Source organism: Populus trichocarpa, chromosome 19 (genome assembly GCF_000002775.5).
Source record: "Populus trichocarpa isolate Nisqually-1 chromosome 19, P.trichocarpa_v4.1, whole genome shotgun sequence".
Lineage (NCBI taxonomy): Eukaryota > Viridiplantae > Streptophyta > Magnoliopsida > Malpighiales > Salicaceae > Populus > Populus trichocarpa.
The window spans coordinates 10,205,015-10,229,053 of NC_037303.2; the positions used below are offsets into that span (position 1 = coordinate 10,205,015).

The following is a 24,039-nucleotide window of genomic DNA, read 5'->3' on the forward strand; positions in this document are numbered from 1 at the left end:
ATATATCATTCATTGTGGATGACTATTTAAGATATACTTGGGCTATTCTGTTAAGAGAAAAGTCCAAGTCTTTTGATCTTGAGAGGAAATTGTTTAGTATATTGCAAACAGAAAACAATCTTTACATCTCTAAAATTCACAGTGATTATGATAAAGAATTTGAAAAATACTAACTTTTCATGTTTTTATGATGAATAAGGTATACATCAAGAATTTTCTGCTCCTATATATCACTCTCTGGCATAATGGTATAGTTGAGAGAAAAAACAAAGCTATACAAGAAATGGCACGAACTATACTGAATAGTGAGAAAGTTACCTTATACTTCTGGGGAGAAACTGTCAACATTATTGTACATATTTTAAACCGTGTTGGGGTTAGACCTGGAAACAAAACTCACTCTTTATGAGTCATGGAACAACAAGAAGTCCATGTTCAAATAAAGTGTTTAGGAGTTCTTGATATATCTTGAGAGATCAAGAAAACTTACATAAGTTTGACAACTTACAAAGTCTACAACCTACAAACTCAAACAGTCATGGAATCAATCAATATGGTTGTTGATGATAATCTGAAGGAATTTGTCAAGAAAAATCTCGATAATATCATTGAGATAACTGAATAAATCTCATTAGAACAAGATGAAAATGGTTAGGATATGAGTTTTTCACATGTTTCTAAACAATCACAAGAAACAGAACTTTCCTTGTAAATAAAACACAATCATCCCAAGGAGAATATTATTAGAAAATTGGATGAAGGTGTGAGGTTAAGAAAAAACATTATCCATCAAGTTTTATATATGTGTTATTTATCACAGGTTGAACTTAAGACGGTTGAAGATGCTCTATAGGATGAAAGTTGGATCAATGTCATGCATGAGAAACTAAATCAATTCACAAGAAATGATGTTTGGGAACTGGTTCTATGTCCTAATAGTCACAACATAATTATAACCAAATAGATCTTCAAGAACAAATCAGATAAACATGGAACAATCATCAGAAACAAATAAAGACTGGTGGCACAAGGATACACTCAAGTAAAAAAAAATTAATTTTGATGAAACATTTGCACTAGTAGCTCATTTGAAATTTGTCTGTATACTGCTTGCAATTGCTTATCACTTAAATTTTAAATTGTATCAGATGAATGTGAAGAATGCTTTCCTAAATGTAATTCTACAAGAAAAGGTTTATGTAGAACAACCCAAAGGTTTCACTAATCATTTATTTTCTGATCATATGTACATGTTATAGAAAGTCATTTATGGTCTAAAATAAGCACTAAAAGCATGATATGAACTATTAATAAAATATATGTTATAGAAAATAGTTTCAAAAGATGACAAACTAATAGGAGGACTCTTTTCATAAGAAAAAAATGGTAAACATGTACGCATTACTCAGATTTATATTGATGATATTATATTTGGAAGGACTTATGATTCACTTTCTTATGAATTACTAAAAAATATAAAATTAAAATTTAAAATGAATATGATTGGTGAGTTAAATTTTTTTTTTTGCATACAAATTAAACATAGTGAAAATGAAATTTTCATTTATCAATCTATAATATGCGAGAGTTATGATTAAGAAGTTTGACATTTTAAAAAAAAGTCATATTAATACACGTACGAGCATATCTGTCAAAATCGGCTCAAATTCTGTTGATTCTACACTTAGACAGGGAGGATTTGGCACGTATATACGCAGCATAAATTGTTTCTGCTGTTTCTCATCTTCATACAAATGGCACATAATGCATAGGGATCTTAAACCTGAAAATATTCTTCTAGATGCAGATTGACGGGTACGATTTCTCAACTTGCTTTCTTTCTCTCTCTCTGCATGCATCTGTGCGCGCGCGCGTTCATGCAAGTGATGTTAATTATCCTTGTGCTTGGTCCCAGGTGATGTTAACTGATTTTGGCCTGGCAAAGCAGTTTGATGAAAATACAAGGTCAAACTCTACGTGTGGAACATTAGAATACATGTCTTCAGAAACTGTTCTCGCGAAAGGTCATGATAAGGCTACAGACTGGTGGAGTGTTGGAATCCTGCTTTACGAAATGCTCACTGGAAAGGTTAGTATGCATTTGTTGGCGCCCGCCCCAATGTTATTAGTTGTCACTTGAAACTTCATGCCTATCATTTATGGATATGCCTATATGTCAACGCATAATCTAATGCAAAGGGGCAACCTGTATTCGCATTTGCCATCATGCCATTGGCAATACCTTCTCATAGATGATCTTGTAAGTATCAAAGATCAGGTCAAGAGTGGGTAATTTATGGCATTTTGTCACTTGAATTGGAAATGACCACTTCTGGTGTTATTTTGTCTTTCTGATCAAACGATCTTCTCCAGATTTAGGCACCAGGATTTAGGTTTGGGTGGGATTAAAAATTAAACTATGCTCCACCTTCCAATTCCATGAAGGTATTGCTGCTTTAAGCTGATGCAGCGGACGTTGGAATTTGATCTGTGGTATAATTTGTTTTCTGGAATAATGAATATGAAGTCTTAGAAACACATTTTCCTCTTCAGCTGCTGCAGAAAGAAACAAGCAAGCGCCTTGGGAAGGGACCAAATGGCAGTGAGGAGATAGAACACCATAAGTGGTTCCAGTCAATCAACTGGAAGAAATTGGAGGCCCGTGAAATCAGGCCTAGTGTTCTCCCTGAAGTGGCAGGTAAGCACTGTGTTGCCAACTTTGAGGAGCGCTGGACTAGCATGCCAGTTCTGGATTCTCCAGCATCTAGCCCAAAATCCTGTGACAAACCTTTTCAAGGGGCTCTCTTATGTGAGACCAGCTACTTCTCTTCGGGGGAATGTATGAAGTTCGTTCGGCCTTGACATTACAGGCTTACGAATCTCGAAGAGTTATCGTTCTGAAAATGCTGTTGAATTTGTTGAGATGGCTGGAGATTATTATTACATCCTGTAATGGTTATCAGTTAATGTATATGACTTTGCTTCTGGAGGATAAAACTGTGAGTAAAAGCAACTGTATGTCGTATTCATTTAAAACTATAAATTTAGACTCCAAATTGTTTCAGGTTTGTGTTCAGGATGTGCTTCTAATTGTTCAGTTACCATTTGTGAACGAAGCCAAGTATTTTATGTTAAAAAGAAAATGTAATTTGTAAATTCCACATGCCAAAACAACGAAAAAGAAACAGAATCCAACTTCTGCGTGAGCCATTGAAGATGGTTAAAGAAATCTTTATGAAATTCCGATGTGGTCATGTTGACTGAAGTCTGATGAGCGAATGCTTAAAGCTAATGTAGACTAGTAGTGCAACTTCTCATTTCCTGTTTGATATGTCTACAGCTAGTCAGCTGCAGACTCGGTAGCCTCACTGTCAGACTTTTTCATGTTGCAGGAAAATTATTTTCCAGCTAGCAGTAATCTTAGGAATAAACAGCTCTGGGATAGATTCCCTCAACAGAGATACCTTCAAAGAGAGAAAGCCAGCAGTATAGTGTAGAATTTAGCATGTAAAATTTGAAGTATATTTGCTGATGTCCTAATAGGATATTGTGTCTGATAATAGACCTGTATCGAGCACAAACATGTCATTGACTGCTGTAGTTGCTGTTAGGGTTAAGTCATACAGAGCAGAAGCTAGCATTTTGGTGATTCTTTTTCTTCCCAATTGCATTTCAAATTGCAATCACCTAATTATAATTTTATTCCACATTACAGTAACTTGTTTTTAGTCGAAAACTATAAGAAGGCACACACACACATAATTACTTTGTAGCAACAATCAATGCAGCTGCAATTTCTTTCTCCTTATTCCTCTATTTTGACAGTGAAGAAGAAGGAGCTAGCTTGCTTTATTGGAGATCCACACGTAGTGATTGCTTGAAATCCTGGAGAAAAGGAATAAATATACCTAAGAACTAAACCATTTCACTTTCTGGACCCACATCGGTACGATAGTTTTTACCATTTGCTTCTGCATTTTTGCCTATATCCTGGTCTTCTCCAGAGAGTTCTTCGAGTGACTTGCCTTTTGTTTCTGGCACCAAGAAAGTGAAGAAAAAGCCAATCAAATTTACCACAGAAAGTCCAATAATGGCCTTCTTGATTCCATTTGAGTCTCCATCCTGGGTGTAGTACTGTACAACAAATGCACCGATTATAGCTCCTGCTTTTCCTGATGCAGCTGAAATACCATGACATGTCGAGCGGAACCTTGCTGGAAACAGCTCTGCCGGCACTATGAAGGTTGTACTGTTTGGTCCAAAGTTAGCAAAGAAGAAGGTGAGTCCGTAAAGAACTGTAAACATTATTGGGTGACCACCACAGAAATCCTTTTTCGAATCTGGGCCACATGCATTTTTCTCCCCTCTAAGATCCCCATACTTGAATCCGAGAATTGCCATGAAAATGGACATCATAAGGAAGCCGCCAAGCTGGATTATGAACCTTCCGATCCTATCAACGAGGAACACAGTAAACCAGTAACCAGGAACAATTGCAACAAGCGCGATTAAGGACATTGCTTTGGAGAGATGGTACATCTCCTCTAACGCATTCATTGAGGAGGCCTTATTTAGCAATCCAGCAGCTGGGTATACATCTTTCTGGGTTAAATTGAGAGTATAGAAAGCAATATCCAATAGGAACCAGGTGCTTGCTGTCCCAAGAAGTTGAGTCCCGTGCTTATAAACAAACTCTTTAGAAAAGAACCCGTATGAAGAGTTGGGATTAATAGGAGCCTTGGAACTTGCTTCATCAATAGTAATGTCCTTTTCAAGAACCTTGGCCATATCGTTAGCAGCCTTCTTGTGGTTTCCCTCAACTAAGGCAGTGTACCTAGCTGTTTCTGGCATTTTCATTCGCCAATAATAGGTTAAAGCTGCAGGGACTGCACCAAACATGAGTACTATCCTCCAAACAAAATCTGCTTCAGGCTGAGTTGATAGCACATTGACTTTGCTAAATGGCTGAGATGGGAAAGCACTCAAGAATGCCTTGGAGACAATTGTGGATACAGCTCCTGCGAACAGAATTCCTACTCCTTGCATTGCAAAGACGGCTGCAATGAAAGCTCCACGAGTTTTTTGATTGGCATATTCAGACATAATCACAGCTGAGAGCGGATAGTCTCCTCCAATCCCAAAACCAAGCCAGAACCGGAAGAAGCAGAGACTTCCAATCACACTTGTAGATGTGGACCCGAAGGAAAGGCCAGAAGCTAAGGCGCACCCCACCATAGTAACTAGAGTGATGCCGTAAACTTTCTTCCTACCAAGTTTATCCCCAAGCCACCCAAAGAAGAGTTGCCCTGCTAGGGTTCCACATAAAGCAACTCCAGTTATCGCATTGTTGATATTTACCGGAAGCTTACCTGGGGCGCCTTTAGCTGGGTCAAAGTAGTATAGGCGGCCGATAAGCTTGGTTACAGCAGTGATGCAAAAGAGATCATAAGCATCAGTGAAAAATCCCATACCCGCTATAACAATTGCCTTAAAATGGTAGAGTTGGGTCTTGGCATTGTCAAGAGCTGAAAAGACAGCTCGAGTTCCGTCTGACATGTCTGGAGTAATAATTTCTCCAAGCTGATTTGAGAAGTGGAGATGTGTTTGAGATGCACAGGGAGTCGATGCATAATATAAGGCAGGGAATTGAGCGTGTCAGGGATGGCGGTTTTTGTCCTGTATGGATGCAGGACACTGGTAACACAAGAAATTCTCGTTGTGGCTAACGTCTTTATTTATAAAAAGAAACCCGTCATTACCAAGAAATCAGGATGAAGAAAAGAGAGATAAACACTCTTTGCCTTGGCTGTTAGTCTTAAGATTCTTTATTCCCAGGACACATCTCAACTTCGCAATCATTTCCTGATTGTCTGTATCGGGTGTCAGTCAATGTTTTTAGCACAGCTAGTTGCCAGGATCACTGCTAATTTAAGTATTTTCTCCATTTAAAAGATTTTGTCTGAAGCATAATTCTTCTTTTTTTTCAGCTGTTTTAGGAATGCTCGCTCGGTTGATATCTGTCTATTTTGTGTCTGGGGTTTCTCCGAAGTTTTCCTGGATATCCTTAGAGTATATGCTTAGCATATATGCTAAATACCGTACAACAGATCTCCTACAATGAGATGGAGAAACCAATGACTAATGGAGTCATTGGAAGATGGCCTTTCTTTCCCTGAAACTTTGATGACTTCATTTTTTTTTCTTTTTCGTTGTATTTGAATCTTGTACGTGTATAATCCTTGAAACTTTGTATGCTACACAACCCACAAACGACAGGAACCTTGAAAACTTGGAGCTTAACTGGCTTGTGTGGTCCAGGTTTCCAGTATGAAGCAGCTGTTTAACTTGGAAGCTAAAGCTATAAATTTAGGCTTGGCAAATTGCTAACATCATAAATCCTTCTTTTAGCTATTCAGCTTGGGAACTTCGAAAACCATCTTCCATCTGGTTTCTTCGAGACAGTCTTGTAAATAGAGGGGGGGGGGGGGGGGGGGAGGGTTGACTTGAGGTTGTCCATATGATCCATCATTCCATGCCAACAAGGGCAATGTTTAGAAATCCCTACTTGATTACCAAACACTCATCCACCTTAATAAACTTTTTGCTCTTCGGCACTAATGCACCTCTCTGATGCCTGCTCTCGTGCTTGTCAGTGTATGTGCTACTTCTGATAAACCACCTATACATTAGAAATTCTACTTAAGATCATCACTGTGGATATGGTCTTACTGTAAAAGTTGCTACTCCAATAGGCTCATCTTTTTCTAGAAAATGAGTTGCAATCACATAATCATGATACACTTATCCACCTAGATGCAACTTGAAGGAGAACGTCAAGATACCTGGTGCCATCGCACAGAAAGAATTTCCATACACAATTCTTACCATGATGATGTTCATGTGGATCAATCCAACCTTTGAAAGGTGATCATAGTTGCTTTTGGGTCTTATGGGCTGTCCGAAGATTTCCACTGGATGGTGGTTCAACACTTTGGTGATTGGTATAGCACCTCATTTCAGGAAGCATCATCATGGTGGGTAAGAACTGAAATGGTGAACTTTTAAATGCAAAGATTTTCAACGTCATAAACAGACAAGAGAGAAATATTAGCAGAAATACCAGCTCTTCTTCTCCTGTACGTACCTCTTACCTTTGCAGATTTAGCAAGTCAGCTTTAGATGATGGTCATTTTGAAATCCAATAGACAGGTAATTATGTAAGCTTGCAAAATATAGTCTCTCCTAAGTACATTATGCTTTTATTTTGATTTTTTGTCCACGTTGGTAATCTAAATAGAGGATTGCGGTGACATTATATCTGCTATATACTTCATACATTAATGTCTAATAGCATAGAAAAATTGAAAAAGAGACATTATTAAGACTCTGCCTCTCATATCATCAGTCACCATTTTCATGTTAAAATGTGAACAGTTCATTTTTGCTAAATTGACAAGGACTCCAGGCAGTTCGTGTTTGCTGTATAAACGATAGAATTTTAATTTTTCCCTGGACTCTTTTATATAGACAGAAGATGTCGGAACAAGAAGCAGCTGATGGGAAAAGGAAGGATGGGTGTAATTCTTGCGGACACTTGGATAGAGTATAGGCTTTGATGGTGAGTGCATATTACCATGGAAATGTTGAAAATTCATGCAATAGGAGAACCCTTCAGGATCTTGGTAACATCTTCATCCATGGATCGTTTCAAGTGTTTACTCTCGACAGGTCTAGAATCAACAGAACGCTAAATTTGAGTACGTATAATCGGATCATGATCTCCTTGGCATGGTTGAATGAAATCATTTTAATGATTACAGACAATTCCTGATGTTGAGCACATGAAGCAAATCCTGTTGGAATTAATGTTGAAATCTAGAATAATGTTAAGTTGAGTTTTCCAAACAGTCCTTTTAGGTCTTACAGGTTCAATGCATTAATGATGTGGTTATCCTTGAGTCTCTAGAATTATCACTTGACTAATATAAATATACATCTTGAAAGTAATGCAATCCAAGTCCATGAGCACTCTCAGATCCATGAGACTTCCCCTCATATGAGAGTAGTATAAGAAAGATGCTTTCCATCATGCATCCCTTCTTCTCTCAATTTCTGACAAATCCACTGGTACATTCAGGATGCACAGCAATATCCATCAAGAATTTGCAACTTTTCTTTGTTTTTTTCCTGCTCTAAACGCCCTGCTGAGTACACAGTTTTTCACTTATGTCTGAAAAACCAATGCTTTCATATCTCACGTGCAAATTTCAGATTTTTCAAAACTTGATATACCAGTACCTGGCAGTGGTTGCTGACATTACTACATGGTAACAGAAATTGTGATTGGAGAATGGAATGGAAAATAAGCCAGTTTTCAGGAATAAGAGTCAATTACGTGACCTAGACTCAAGATTGACAATAGCAGCAGTCTTCCTCTGGAGCTCCGCCATGTTTCCTCCGACAAGTTTGTCAACTTGTCGCCCATCTTTAAGGAAGAAGAATGTTGGAGTTGCTTTAATTTCCCATGAAGTACTCAGTTCCTGCATCCAATCAGACAGCACATTTCACTTATCAAATATGTTCTGTGATTAATCTCTATCTATTGAACACACTAAAAAACTGAATCAAACAAATTAATATATTGCTATGTGTTGATCACATATGAGAACCTGATGCAGAAATTCATATTTGTGTTTCAAATAGGCATCGACGAATTATTACAGCTCAAGTATAATTTCATCACCATGCATATAGATGTAGATAAGTCTTGACTTATGTCTTTTAAATTGTAAAAGTGAATGAGAGTTCGTGTAAAAGTAGAGAGAAATTCTTGACAACCTTGTCGTGCATTGATCTTCGTTCTCTGTTACCTAAGGCTAACAGTGAAAACATGTTTTACTTACTGCAAGCTCATCAACATCAACTGTTAGAAATATGACGGAGGAATATTTATCTGCAAGCTCGCAGAAGGCTTGTGCAGTTGTTTTACATGGAGCACACCACAATGCACTGAAATTTACGATCGCCTGTTGGACAGGAGAGGGAAAAATTTACCAATGTGAGAAATTAGGTATATAAATGATGACAGTTACATCTGAATACTACCAGAGCATCCATATGAATTTTTCACTCTGTAATGACTGAATTCAGAAGTTGTGGGGAAAAGGAAAATGGAGAGAAGGTAAACATAAAATGTAGCCAAGTATTAAGAACTTACAATCTTTCCATCCCTACTTGCTTCTGATAATTTTTCATTCCATTTCTCCATAGTGGTAAGAAGGTGAACATTTCTACTGGCAAATTCTTTACGATAATTCTCTTGATGAACACTTTCTTCATTACCTCTATGACAATTATTACAACAAACGCAGACCTGCAAGAGTTATCCTCAATATGTTGAATGATAGATATATCGAGGATGATGGACCGTGTCTAAATATGGGTTACCATGGACATTAGCATCCGAAGCATGATTACTTGATAAATGGTTCAAAACTGGCAAGCCAGGTTTCTTAAAAAATGAAAGAACTTTTGATTAAAACCCTGATAAGCTGGAGCCTGAAAACTTATGTATTTTAAGGTGATGATATGTAGGTATAGGACAGAGGCTGTGAGTTCAAGAGCTAAATAATGCCTTGTGTTACAGCTGATCATACTGGTCTAGATTATCTTCTAGGTTCTTTCAGGTTTACGGAAATACATATTAAGTGGAAAACCCATTGAAAGTTCTGTTTAGAGAAGTGAAGAGGTGATCTTAAATCTAGGCATTCTTGACAAATACTTTGATTTGTTAACTGACACCATCATAGTTTTCATCAAGAAACAAGACATTGTGGATTGTCAACCCTACAACCATTTGTCATTTGAAACGAAATATAAACATATTGAGAGGTTTGCTGAAACTGAACATGGAAATGAAGAGGAGTCAAGGTTTCAAAAGGTAAACTTGATCAGGCTCTATTCAACAAAAACAAAGTTGATAATCAAGATTTTCACTGCAAAAGAAGTCTCCACAGCCAGCAGGAGCCTTCAAACAGCAAGAGCATTACAGAATGAAGATCACTTATGAAGAATATCAGGAGGAGAGATGAGCATAGTTCTTTTCAGCTTGTTTAAAGAGACTCACCGTGGACCAACAATGTCCCATTACACCCTGGTGATGGATTTGCGATTACAGCAGGTTCCTAAAAGAGAATATCCATCAGATCTGTTGCAGTTCTTTTTCTTTTTTCTTCCAGGTAAAACACAAAAGGCACTACAGATACATGGCATAAGCTCTCTTTATGTATCATCTTTTAAACCAAAAGAGTAAAATCTAGTTCCATTATTTTTGGCTCGAAATGCAAAATAAACTCCCCTAATCTTCTGCGGATTTCATTATCTTATAGCTATCTTTTCTCTCTTTAAGGTAAAATGTTTCTCCCATTCCTTCTTTTCCCCTCTTACATTAGCAATGACAACATTAAGCCATCCAAAGCTTTGCAAAACAGTAATGTAGTCTTCCTCTTTCTTGCCGAGACAGCAAAACCATTTAAATTTTGGTGGATGCATTTCATCTAAACCAGATTGTTGACTTACAAGCAATAACAATTGGAAATCACAGCTTTGGATAAATTTGTAAGACATTTACGCATTACCTAAATGAGATCATTTCTTATGTTAATTATCATCAAAAGATTCAAATGATGGAGAAGAAACCAATGAAACAGCTAGAGCAGTCCAAACAAAGAAAAGAATAGAGGCATGAAGAGAAGTTTTACCTTTGGATCCAATTGATTCTGATATGTAGTGTAATCCAGGATTTCACCACAAGATATCATGTCATTAAGGCCTTATCAGAAATAGACAACATGGGCAGTCAAAGATCCCGTAAAACTTTCAACAGAGAAAGAGAAATGCTAGAGACTATAGGTGTCCTTCCCTTCAGGGGGTGTGTTGCCATTTCAAGTTTCCACGTTTGGGTTGTTTGCTGTAAACTAACGACATATTCTACTATAACCAACGAATAAACAAAGGGCTGCTAGTAAAACAATGCCCTATTTAATAGACCTTTTTTGGCCTTCTATTTCTTTCCTACGACCTCCTTTTTTTGGTCATGGCGTTATTAACCAGAGTGGTTGTTAATATGCAATATGCATTTACAAAGCCTCACCTTACCCTTGTGAAATGCTTTAATCTCAGCCATCTGGAAAATTATCTTTCATCTCTTTTGAATTAATTTACTGCATCATGTTCATTGATTTCATGGATTATCTGTAGTGTGAAATATATCTATTTTATCAAGTTGATTAACCTGAAAATGGCTGATATTTTAGGAGGTTAAGTGGAAACACAATTAATTCTCTGTAAAGTTATCTTGAATTTCAGCCTAGCATAAGGAAGCTTCAGTTTCATGGATTCTGCAGATCAGTTAAAGCTTATCAGCCAGCTTATAATAGTTGGAAAAGAGTTCGGTTACAAGAAATCAAGGGACAGGAAGTTTATTTTTCCGAAGATTAATTCTAAAAATCTTCTACAGGATTCAAGTAGTACAATTCGTGGTGAAGTATGGATACATTGAGAGGTTAAGGCTTAGCATGTGTGCATGATGCATTCATGCATATCGCCTTACCATATCAGACAGCATCTGATATATCATTTCCATAGCGCGAAAAAATTTAAAACTCTCATGGAGTTTGGACATTAGACTCAGCATCGGAGGATGACCTGTTCTTTGAGTCAGAATGTTGAATTTCCTCTATCATCCTAACAACTTCATCCATTTTGGGACGCATATCTGGTGCTTTTGCCACACAAGCCAAAGCAATCTGAAGCATCTGCACCATTTCCTCTTCAATATTTTGGTGCCTTACAAGCTCAACATCAAAAACCTCTGCAGTCCATTCTTCTCTGACAACAGACCGCACCCATCTTGGAAGATCAACCACACTGTCATGTCCTGGAACTTGTAGTGGGGCTTTCCCAGTCAGCATTTCCAGGAGGAGCACCCCAAAACTATAAACATCAGATTTCTGAGAGGCTTTGCGTGTTTCAATCACCTCCGGAGCACGATATCCAATGGTTCTATACATGGTTGTGGGGAAGTTCATCAGAGGAGCCAATCCAACATCAGAGATGCACCCATCAAGATCTGGGGTGAGGAGTACATTGGAAGCCTTGATGTTACCATGGAAAAATTTGGCACCACCTTCAGAATGAATGCGGGCAATTCCCCTGGCAGTCCCAAGGCATATCTTCACTCTTGCATTCCAATCCAGTGAAGTTCTACCTCCAGCCCTATTGCCTATTATTTCCATGCAAAAAGAGCACGGGGAAGAAGTATAAAATTTATATCAGAGACAACTGATAATACAAGGGAGTGCAGTCAAATTCCTAGTTACAGGCATAGCAAAGTTGAAGTGAGCTGAAAAGGTTTGATTTATACAAATGTTATGGCAATTATGCATTACAGCACACCAAGCAACCAATTTACATCATTTTAAATAAACTGAGAGGTTCCACATTATTTGATATTGTTACCTGGTTCCAAACAACTGTACTAATAAAGTGATTCATCAGAATGTTACAACTCTCAAGGTTTTTTCAAGAATAAAAAAACCACCATTGAGATCGATTCAATCAAAAAGTACATTATTCTGCAGCAATCGGTAAAAACCAAAAGTATAGATGGGTATAGTTAGCTAAACTTCATCATGAAGAATTTTATAGTACCATAACTGTCTTTTCTGGCTGTTAATGACACCCAATCTCATAATCGATTCTAGGGAATTCGATCAATTGTTATTAGCCTATTTGGTATTCTTCACTAATTTAATAAAATTTTCTTCTACAAATGCTGTAAATCTTCTCTGCAAGGGCTTTTAACTTTCATGGTTTAAGCCATTGTTAATGTGTAACTCTAGTCAATAAATCAAAAGAGCCAGCATGACTACTTTGTGCTAGACTGCCAGAAACAACTTGATGCAGAACTGTTGTATGATAGATGAGATTCCTAACCTTCTACCGTTTTCATTTGCGAAAACATGTTTCTCACAGAACCAAACACAGCTCCTAAAAGGATAAAACTCACTGGCTGAAGTTTAAACCATTTTCTGGTTCTCATTAAACTAGTGAACATTGGTCTTGCTTGTTCTCAAGCAGTCGTTACTAGGTGAAAAATTTCCCTGGATAAAAATCACAAGTAGAAAATTTTGATCTGCCTTGCCCAAATTTCTAATGCCAGGTGATGGAAGTAATGCAAAAAAAAATGTGGAGGAAAGGAAAACAAAACTTGTTCATTATAATTGAGCTAAAAGACAGCTTACCATGCAGGAATGCAGATAAGCTGCCTGCTGACATGTAGTTGTGAACTAGAAGCTTCTCATCTTTGGAGTAGTAATAAGCACGGAGTGGAACAATATTAGGGTGCTGTCCAACTCTCCCTATAACTTCCATCTGTTGCTCAAATTCCTTCTTTCCAGCAGCAACTTCCTTCAACCTTTTCACCACCACTGATGTCCCGTCCTCCAAAACTGCCTTGTAGGCTGTTCCATAACTCCCTTTACCAAGAACTTCAGCTGAAGCCCTCAACAAATCCTCAAGATCAAAGTTATAAGAACAGCCTTCAAAGAAGAACAGTTTGTTCTTCTCAGCCTCCTGCACCCCACTACCAAAATCCTTAGGCTTCTCGCTCTCAGCCTTCCCTTTCAATACTGTGTTTCTTGCCCCGTCTTTTCTTTTCAAGAAGCAAACAAAGATAACCATAATTATGAGAAATAGCACAGCTGATCCCCCAATTGCTATAGCAATTATAGAATTTGAACCAAGTTTCTTGTTGGAAGCAGTGTGAGATTGGGGCTTTGTTGGGGGGTTTAGAAAGTCGTTTGGGGAAGGAGAAGGTGAAGAGGAGATGGTGGGGCAACGCTTGAGAGGCAGTCCACATAATAGAGAGTTCCCAACGAATGAATAATAGGAGAACTTCTGGAAAGATGATGGAATTGTACCATTGAAATAGTTAAAGCTCAGATTTAAAGCCTTGAGTCTTGGAAGGTTGATATCGGGTATGGCTCCGGAGATGGAATTGTTTTGGAGGTATAATGCAGTGAGCTGAGTCAGATTCTGTATGGTGGGAGGTATGCTCCCAGTGAAGGAGTTAAAGGAAAGATCCAAGACATTGAGTTGAAGGGAGAGCAAGGCAGGGAAGACGCCAGAGAAATTATTCTGTTGCAGGTAAAGGTGCTGAAGGGAAGGGAGGGAGGGGATATCAGAAGGAAGCTTTCCATTGAGGCTATTGGATCGGAGACTGAGAATCTTTAGAGAATTAAGTCTTCCTATAGTGTTGGCTGGGATAGGGCCATACAGTCCAACGCCTGGAAGATGGACAGCAACCACCCCGGTTCCATTTGTGTTGCAGGTAATGCCAACCCAGGAGGTGCAAACTGAGGTAGAAGCATTCCAATTGAGTTTCCGGATGTGTGGAACAGCAGCAGCAAAGTCAAGAAGTGCTTGTCTGTCAGAATTCAGGTCAGCTATAATCTGAGGCACAACTGGAAGTATGAAGAAAAGGAAAACAACTGTGGAAATGGAGGACAGGAGCTTCATTGATATTTGCTCAGTTTGGAATGAACTGTGCTTGTTTCTGGCTTCAGCAGCTCCCGGTGCTCTCCTGGTTCAGTGAATCAGAACATTGATAAAAGTTAGCTGAACATGGTTCTGTGGAAATGTTGAAGTTACTGAGATCGTTCACCACAACAGTAGATTACTGTACTTTAAAGTTGAATTTACTTTAGAACAAAAGGAGAAATAATAAATAAGGTGTTGTTGATTGACATTTTTATTTTGGGAAAGCAAAGCTCACTTACCAGAGGAAGCACATGTCAAAAGCAAAGTGGTGATAAAGAATCCAAGAGAAAAAAAAGATTGATGTAAAGAGAAAGCAAAAAGTTAAATTCTCCTTCTTTTTTTTGTTAAAGAAAAGGCATTGCATAAAGAAAGTAGCACTATTGTTCTAACTAGCAGTATTAAGAAAGTAGGAAACAGATGCCACTAAGTCACTATCATTCACTCAGAATCTCATTTCATGCTTGTTCATTTGAGCTATGGAGCTGTATAAACCTGCGTTATCCATTAGAAGAAGAAATCGATTGGGAATCATGCAGGAGGGAAGCTCACAGGAAGTAGCCATAAAGAAAATAAAGGAGCAAATAATTGATATCCAGTTGGATGTTAAAGAAAGTGTGCCTGATATCACTTGCTGATAACAACATAAAATATATTTTCAAAGTTAGCAAGTGACAAACAAATATTATGGAGATAGAGACTTATACCATGGAAACATGACAATTTTCTATCTAATAACTTCTGCCTTGCATATCCAAAAATACCTGCAAGAAAATCAGAATACAAAAATCTTTCCTGAAATCAGTTCCTGCAAATAGAAGGTAAACGAAATAAAGGGGCAATACACTGAGAGGAGAACCAAGTTCAAGTGCTTTCAGTTGACGCTCCAGCTCAAAAATACAAAAAAAAAAAGGTGGAAGTGATAATGATAGTAATGGAATGCTAATTTGGGTCACCGAATTTATAGGCTAGCAACTGTATATATTCTTAGTAATTCTCCCAACTGCTGTCTAAATATTCAGATCAAAAAGCATTATCGCTGACCATGAATTTAAGGTCTGAAACTCCTTTCAAGTCTCAATAATGGATGTACAGAAGAACTTGAATCAAGGCAAAACCCCAATTCTAATTCAAGTTTTCAAGACAAAATGAGAATTTTATCAAGAAGCAAAAAAACCAAGCTATGAATAAAGAAATGGAGGTTATTTATTGTTATCAAACTTCTTGTATCTTGTTTAAAAAGGGAAAAAAAAAAAAAGAATAAGCACGCAGATGCATTCTTGGCCATCAACAAGACAACCGACAGTGTGGTTGTCTTTGTAACTAGGAATTAACAACGTGAAATGCTCGCAAAAGTACTAGGACTGAAGCCTCTATATGCTATTCGTTTCTCTCTTTTCTGTCATTTAAAGAACTATGCAAGACTTCATTGAAACATGTTTGGTCCCGGTTTTCTTTTTTAATTGGAATACAACCGTGTCTTCTATACATGCAACCATTGACAATGACACAGCAAGCATTTGAAGTCCAATACGGCTTCATATTAATAGTAAATGTAACCTTAAATTACCCAGGAAAAGCTTGTGAACAGCACAATGAATTTGTAGAGCTCACAACCCGCTTCTCAACTTCACAAGAAACTGTAGCCTTTTCATCTATTATCTTCTATATGTGTATGAAAAGGAGAGACAGGAGGGGGAGTGATGATAAGAACAGAAATCCATAGATTTAATATTGCTCTAGCATGATTAAAAAGTAATCTTGTTCTAGTATGGTGAAGACAGTAGGATAGGCAGTAAGCTGGGAGTTTGTTGCAATGTCATTTTCTTGCCTTGAGATTTTAGCTGTGTTGGACAACAAACTCAATGATGGCAGCGAATGTTAGTCAAAATCTATGATGAGACTTCCATCATATTTGACAGAGGGAAAGAATTCAAAACTGCCTTGAGCTTACTAAGGGATAGCTAACACTAGATTTCTTTCTCTCTCTTTCTCCTCTTTTTGGCACGTACAGGCAAGGGGAAAACCAGCAGACAGAAGATGATGAATAATTAAGCATGAGCTCTTAAGCTGTCACCCTTTATGAAAGTGTTTAGAGCGTATTTGTTTGCCATTAGCTTACAATGTATTGGCATAATAATAACGATAATAATGACTCCCTTACTGTGGTTCCAAATACATTATGATGAATTTGAAAATTTTCTGGAAAAAGGAATGATGATTTTAAGCATGGAGAGTTGTGACTTGTTTTGATTCCATGCTCAACATCCAACCTACAAACTGGAACTCACATGGTAGGGTCCTTGCCTTCTTTTCCTGACAATGGGAAGGGGAGGGGGTCCGTTTCCTTTACTATAAGATCTTGCCTTGAAAAGGGCCCAATAAGGTTTTATGCTGAAACAGATTGATCGCTGGGAATTTAATAAACCGTGTTGTCTTTGCTAGTTGGGTGTCATTTTCCAACCACTTAGACGAGAACAAGACTCGAGTAATTAAGCGGACTGACCACAGCTTAAACAAACTTGTCCTGTTTTATCCAGTTCTTGAGAGACACGAATCCACAAAGGGACCAAATGAGGAAATAAGGTTCCGCAGAAGGTCCTTGGTAGTTGGGTGTGAGCATCAAGTCATGAATCCTACCTCCCTTCCTCACTCACGTCATGGCAACGGCAACCACCAACATAGGGGACCTTCTTCTGTGTTACGGATATAAACATCGTACAGGAAAGGAAAGGACTTTAATGAAGACGCATTAAAAGTAAGAAAAATGCACTCCTCTACTAGAGCCCATAACCAGTGACGTTGCAAATTGTGTAAAAGCTAGATGTCTTGAACTTGGGCGGAAGCTTTCATGTGCTTAAAAATCCAGAGATGTCAAAACTGCTGATGTTCAGTTATCATGCAGTGGTTGTCATAATTACCTATCAGGCATCAGCAACTGAACCCCAGAGGTTGGTGATAAACATCAACCATCCCATGAATTAGCTGACAAGCAAACCTTTCACAGAACTTGTGACTTCTAAACAAGACTGCAAAATTAACAATGGTCCAGTGGCAGCTTCTGGATCAAGAGAAATAACCTAGCATGCAACAGGCTTTATAACAAGATCAGTCGGGAATACTAAATTAACAAACAGAAAAGTACACCATGCATGTAACTAAAAATGCACAGGCAATATGGATATCTAGTCTTCGGTACTGAAACCATTGCAATCCAGGTCTAAATCTATAAACCAAAGCAGATCATCTTAGAATAATTTTAGAGCATTAAAGAAAAATTATAAATTATTGCTACAAGAGATTTCCAGAGTAAATTGGCAAGCAAGGCAAGGAAACCGATCCATGTCAGAAAAAAATGCAATGCCTTCTGTGTGGAAGGCTGCCTCAGTTGTATGCTTTTATTGCCTCATACGGGCCATCTCAACTTCAATAGTACAAAAACTTTAGAGATTTCTGAAGATGACTCGTTAGCAGTTCAGGAAAACTTTGCACAAACTGTGATACCAGTCATGATGCCCGTACATCAAGCCATGGGCCCCCATTAAGCAAAACAAATCCATGGAAATGAAAAACAAAAGGAATGAATGGAAGGGAAACGAACATCAATTTACTAAACAGGCACTAGGAGCCACCTTTTTCAAGCTTTTCAATTTCCTCACGGTGCTTTCTTTCAGCTTCCTGAAGTTCCTTCTCAGCATCCTCCTCTTCCTCGATTTGATCAAGATCATCAAATTCCTTGCTTGCTGCCATTGCTTTCACCACAGGATCTCTCAGCTCAGATATCAAACCACCACCAACCTTGTATTCTTCTTCGTCTCCAATCAGAAATAATCGCTGATCAGGTCCTGATGCCATGGGGATGTCAACAGCCAATAACCTCATATCATACTGCACAGAAATTTAAAACAGTTTTTTGAATAAGAAGGGTTAAGTTGTTCATTTACCCTTATCAATATGTAAATTTTCTCTCACACACACATATATACATATAAGTGACAGCTCTGGGATTACTTGTGCACAGAGCTCCAGGATAATACATATAAGAAGCTGCTGCCAATAACAGTTTCTAACTTCTAAATTGATAGAAATATGCAAATATGAATTAATGCAACAATCCTCCCAAACCACAACCCCCTTTCCCTATCTCTTGCACAGATAATCACGTAGCTAGAAAACTTCATTTACTGTTTAATGCAACAGCAACACGGGTGGCAATCAATTTGCTCCACTTAAGAGAAGCTCAATTTATGATTTATGAGTAGCAAAAGACCAAAAGAATCATAATCATAGATTCCAATTTTTCATTTCTTAAAAACATTCTATTGCCTGATCAGATGCTCAAAACAAAAAAAAACGAGTATACCTGGCCTTTCTTCTTCTTAACTTCAACACTGACTAGACCTTTTCTCTCAGAACCTTGTATTGGGAAGATGAGAAAACACCGCTTGCTCCTAACAGTTGGCTTGAAGTTCTTTAGAACAAGTCCACCTCCTGACATCACATAGGCTCTTAATACTGTTCCTGTGAGAGGAGCACCCATAACCTCAAGAATCCCAGCTGAGGTGTTCAGCTTTGTCATGGCCATTCTATAAACTTTATCAGGATTGATTGTAATTCTTGAGCGGATATACAGGCCCTTTAGCAGTGACATAGATACACAAAACACACAAATGTTAACATGTAAGTTGATCCTTGCTTATGGTACATAGACAAAACCAACAGTAGTTTGGGGATAAACTGCAACAGAATCTGTACTTTGAAATATATGGAAAATCCATAAATAGAAAGACTCAAGGACTTCTGATTAAGGATGCACCTTTCAATTTTGATCATGAGTCATGACCCATAATGATGACTTCCAACTTGTTTTATATATAGCATAAGCTTTAGGTTTGAAACATGAACAGCAGCAGAATCTGCATTCTAGGAGAATGCCAGCTGCTAGTTCTGGGGAAGTTACGTTGGAAACAATGATGCTGCAACTTAGTTACATCAAAAATAGTGAGGGCAATAAGCAATCATATCCCTGGTGCCAGCTGTTAGAATTTGGGGTGGGCTAATCACCTGTAAGTAGTGCAATTCAGTGATCAACAGGGTCACTACTGCAATCTTATGAGAAGCATCTCTTTACGTTAATGGTTGTTTCTTGGGGGGGGTATATATTTGACTAGAAAAAATGGTGTTAGCTTACCTAGAGTCATCTAATGTGACTGGATTAGAAGTTTTGAAGTACCTGGTCTCAGAACCTCACTTAATCCATCTATCAATACTATATATAAAGGCAGAGTTTGGGTTGGGGGTTGGGGTAAGCTTTTGAGGCAACGCCCCTCTTTATTTTATTGTGCTCTTTATTATTGTTTTTTCTAATAATTATTATATTTATACATGTTTTAGTTACATTATTATATGTCCTAAATCATAGCATCCTAACTTTAGATTTCTTTTCCAATATTAGAACTAATTAAGAGCTACATATTAATTATTTATTTTATTCTTAAGAGATATGAATTCTTTTTCTATTTTCCAATTCTACTCCTATTTACAATACCAAGATTCCTATTGTTTTACTACTTATAATTCTAAACGCTTATAAAAACAACAATATTATATTTCTTGTAAATTGAAAAAATCAGAACTGACTAACATTGGTATTCATCTTTGTTATCAACTTACTTATTATATATATATATATATATATATATATATATATATATATATATATTGTTAAACTGGTTATATATTTCTCTATGCTCTTTTCTCAATTTTGTTTGTTATAATTTGAGCATGCTGTTTCTAATCTTGAATCATACATGTAAGAGTATCTGATATGATCATGTTTCATATTATTGGTGCCTCATTCTATCAATTTGTTACTACTTTCAATTTTCTAACATGTCATGCTACAAATCTCGTTCTTACTCAATAAGGGACTTGTGTGGATCAGGGTGTTAGTAGGATTTATGTGAGGTCTGTTTCTCTTCTGGCTTATCTCTATAGCCTGACAAATCCTGTTTTCCCATTATTATAATCTACTGTCCATCAGATTGCTTATGATACCAAATATAGAACCGTGTACCTCTGTATAAGGCATTAGAAGACATTGACTAATTATTTTAATTTTTTGCACCTTCAAACATTCCAACCATATTTTTTTCTCTTTTGCAATTTGCTATGAAACTTGATATTATTTGAACACTCATTATTTTAATAAATTTTCAAAGCATGAAATCCCAAAATACTTTATTCACTCAAAACAATGAAATAGATTTTAATTATATAACAAGCATAATGAAAATTTCAATTTAAGCAATATTCTTCATGAAATATAGTATTAAAAAAAAATTCCAAGCTTCTAACTTGAATTGTTGCACTGCAAATTTATTTAGCATATTAATTAACAAGAAAACAACATTATGTTTTTTTGACAATATAGCATTTGAATTTTCTCACTAACTGATTTTATTTCACATGTGTATAATGTGGATATTAATATTAAATAGATTTATGTTGATGTTAATATTAGAATTAATCATGTACGAAAAATGATTTAGTTATTTAAATTGTTTGCATAAACAACATTAATTTTGGATATTTGTTCTTAAAGTACTACTTTTTACCAGCATAGTTATGTTTTAAAAAGACTTTAATCATGTATTCAACAATCCATCCTCAATAATAAATAAAACAGAATGACTATACGGGTGCCATGTGCAAGGCATGTCAGCATACACTATGAAAAGTAAAATGTGTGACAGTACCAAGGAATTAGAAGTCTAGGCAATGAATAAAATTAACTAAGTCTATCAAAGGATTCTTCTACGGTTGACATGCTATGCTTTTAAACAAATTTTATCAATTCAAGTGTCCTTCCTTTTGGTGTCGCCATCAATTTCTGTTTTCTCATTTCCTCCCTATTCGCATACGTGTCACCAAGTATAAAACCTTGTGAACATGATCCAAGCCATGGTTTTTGTAGTCACTATTCTGTCACATTTGAAATGTGAAAGAAAAATCCCAATTGTTACTCTCTCCTATGGGTGACATGGACAGGACAGGGCAGGCAAAAAGGCAAGAAAAATATGGAAGAAGAAACCACAATGTAGGAGACTTAAACTGGATAGAAACAATCAAACCTCAACAGCAATAAGAGAAAACTGACCAAAGGCATAACCATTTAGCCTTTGCTACATAAATAAAACATTTATGTGGTCATCTAGTTAGCTCATTGCCCAAGACTAGAATTTCCTATGCATCTCAACTTAAACACTCCCACAGAGACACTTAAGTAGGATTAGACAGTTTCAAATCTTGACTCTTATTTCCTACGAACCTAAAGTTTTAAACACTATATACCCCTTAGTTGGAACAGATAGCTTCAACACTTAGCATTTGTAAGAGTGGGATTATATAGCTTCAGCACCTAGGTAGGACTAGAAAGCTTCGTGATCAAAACTCAAAAACTTGACTCAGCCAGTATTGATAAGCAGTAGAAACAATTATAATCGAGATATTAATTTGTATATTCAATGCATGACAGACTGATCAAAAGATTAGAGTCTCATTCTTAAGAGCTTTAATCATCACCTGATCACTGCATCTAAACTTGAGGTGCGATAACTTCTAGTAACTCACTTCCTTTTAGTGAAAGCAAAGTAAATCGACTGTGCTTTTGCCACAATCATATTGATTCGTGTGTAAACAACACTCCACACCTTTGAAGTTAAAAACACACCACCTATAACAAGCTATGTTATCCACAAAAACATGTTCAAGGATAGAATGTTGGTAGAGGCACTACCATAACAATAACAGGAGCACCCATCTCGTGCTTGTACTCCAAAGAAAAATCTATCTATTCCACAACTTAACGCATGTGAACCGCTCATCACATTTAGGAAAATCGTAAAGTCAAGATAAATTTTATAGTTGGTTCGCACATCAATAATCCAAAAGGAGACATCACTCACTTATAATCAAGAATAATTCCGTTGCACAAATAGAAATAACAAAACACAGTAAAACGATTAGAGAAAGAACTCACGGAAAAGGCAACGATGGCAGATGAAAGGGCGAGAAACCCATACTTCGCCATGCCTTCAGATAGACTAACAAAAGTATTAGCAATACCAAACATAATCCTCCAAAGCAAAGCACAAATTATCACTCCTCCTGCCCCGATCAAAAACAAGGAATTCCTCTTTAAAAAGGCATCAATTTGCAACCCTAAAGCTTCACGGTACCTCGAGAAAGCAGAAGTAACAGCAGTGGCCGGCTTCTCAAGAAGCTTTTTTGCAAAATTCCCATCAACCCTTTTCCCCAAATCCGAAGAACCTTTGAAAGAAAACTGCCTCACCCCATAGAAAAAACTCCCATTTTTAGAAAATGAAGAATTGGGTTTTGTACAGGAGAGAAACTGAGATAAACCCAGATTAGAAGAAGTGGGTTTTGAAGTAAAACATGGGATTTGAGAGTTTAAAGGAGTGAAATTTGAGGAGGCATTTGAGTAAGGTCTGGTAAAAGAGGTAGAAATTCTAGAGGCAAGAGAAGGAGTGGTTAAAGGTGAGGGCTTGGAAGTAGAAACATGATTGTAGTGGAGTTTGAGAAGACCTTGGATGATTCTTGGTGAGTTTTTCGACATTGTTGATCGGTTAGTAAAAAGAAAAAATAAAATGCTTGTAGGAAACTATAAATCAGAAAATAAGAAGGGGTTTGTAATGGTGGTTCCTTGTCAAGAAAATCAAGGTTAAAACATAGTGTCATTTATGATATGAATCCAAAAGGTTTTCTAATTTTATTCATGTCTGTAACTAAGAAGCCGATGAGGGTTTCTCCTCCTTTGAGGCTCTTGGGAGAAGGCAACGAGGAGGAAAATTTTTTTCCTTTTTCAGGTTTTTTTCATTGGGTCAACCACAAGGGCTCCCTCCACCGTCATGTTTGTTCATGGTGTGGTTGGTGTTATTTGTTGTTTTTGTATTTATATCTAGTTTTTTTTTTTTTTTTTGAAAAGAATGATAATTTTATTATATTAAATACAGTATAAATAAATCATTTTTTTATGTTATATTAAAAAAAATACAATTTTCTATTTAAAAAAAATAATTGACAACACTAGTAGTATAAGATAGTTTTTAATATAACAATTAATTTTTTCAATAATTTATTCCACAAATAAAACTCATTAAATTCTCATATATATATAGAGGTTATCTATGCATGCATAGATGAGTTTGAGTCACCTTGAAATAAAAAAATAAAAAAAAATAGTTATACTATCAAGTTATGTTAACATTCATCCAACTACAACAAAATCTTTATTCTAAAAAGGAAATATCAAGACAACATGGGAGAACAAATAGCTGATAGTAGCCGAGCTATATTAAGATTTGAAGTAGTTAATTTCAAACAGCACTAACTAATACGAACCTCATGATCACGTGATAA

At 36.8% G+C, this 24,039-nt stretch overlaps 5 protein-coding genes across 8 annotated transcripts; 1 reads left to right on the forward strand and 4 right to left on the reverse strand.

Moving 5' to 3' along the window:
* Positions 1-283: 283 nt before the first annotated feature.
* Positions 284-3,004, forward strand: LOC112325237 (serine/threonine-protein kinase AtPK2/AtPK19). Its single transcript, XM_052449395.1, is given in 6 exon segments — positions 284-352; positions 1,149-1,215; positions 1,689-1,759; positions 1,762-1,815; positions 1,916-2,089; positions 2,554-3,004. Coding segments are annotated over 6 exon segments (744 nt in total). The 3' UTR covers positions 2,863-3,004.
* Positions 3,005-3,763: 759 nt separating this feature from the next.
* LOC18108347 (low affinity inorganic phosphate transporter 8) lies at positions 3,764-5,868 on the reverse strand. Its single transcript, XM_024590843.2, has one exon. It carries the CDS (start codon positions 5,554-5,556, stop codon positions 3,916-3,918), a length of 1,641 nt encoding a protein of 546 aa, XP_024446611.1. The 5' UTR covers positions 5,557-5,868; the 3' UTR covers positions 3,764-3,915.
* Positions 5,869-7,846: 1,978 nt separating this feature from the next.
* On the reverse strand, positions 7,847-11,092 carry LOC18108349 (thioredoxin H9). Its single transcript, XM_006371252.3, has 5 exons — positions 10,761-11,092; positions 10,127-10,184; positions 9,218-9,373; positions 8,904-9,026; positions 7,847-8,540 (listed from the first exon to the last, which is right to left on the reverse strand). Exons 2-5 carry the CDS (start codon positions 10,145-10,147, stop codon positions 8,388-8,390), a joined length of 453 nt encoding a protein of 150 aa, XP_006371314.2. The 5' UTR covers positions 10,148-10,184; positions 10,761-11,092; the 3' UTR covers positions 7,847-8,387.
* A 314-nt stretch (positions 11,093-11,406) lies between these two features.
* LOC18108350 (probable inactive receptor kinase At5g58300) lies at positions 11,407-16,784 on the reverse strand. 4 transcript variants are annotated; one of them, XM_024591624.2, is made up of 4 exons: positions 16,169-16,784; positions 15,306-15,362; positions 13,305-14,644; positions 11,407-12,283 (listed from the first exon to the last, which is right to left on the reverse strand). In XM_024591624.2, exons 2-4 carry the CDS (start codon positions 15,314-15,316, stop codon positions 11,667-11,669), a joined length of 1,968 nt encoding a protein of 655 aa, XP_024447392.2. In that variant the 5' UTR covers positions 15,317-15,362; positions 16,169-16,784; the 3' UTR covers positions 11,407-11,666. The 4 variants fall into 4 exon arrangements, with proteins under 4 accessions (XP_024447392.2, XP_024447393.2, XP_052305692.1 ...); XM_024591625.2 differs by lacking the exon at positions 16,169-16,784 and adding an exon at positions 15,458-16,064; XM_052449732.1 differs by lacking the exon at positions 16,169-16,784 and having other exon boundaries at positions 15,306-16,063.
* Positions 16,785-17,941: 1,157 nt separating this feature from the next.
* Positions 17,942-23,548, reverse strand: LOC18108351 (uncharacterized). Its single transcript, XM_006371255.3, has 3 exons — positions 22,640-23,548; positions 18,962-19,234; positions 17,942-18,486 (listed from the first exon to the last, which is right to left on the reverse strand). Exons 1-3 carry the CDS (start codon positions 23,234-23,236, stop codon positions 18,220-18,222), a joined length of 1,137 nt encoding a protein of 378 aa, XP_006371317.1. The 5' UTR covers positions 23,237-23,548; the 3' UTR covers positions 17,942-18,219.
* Positions 23,549-24,039: the final 491 nt, after the last annotated feature.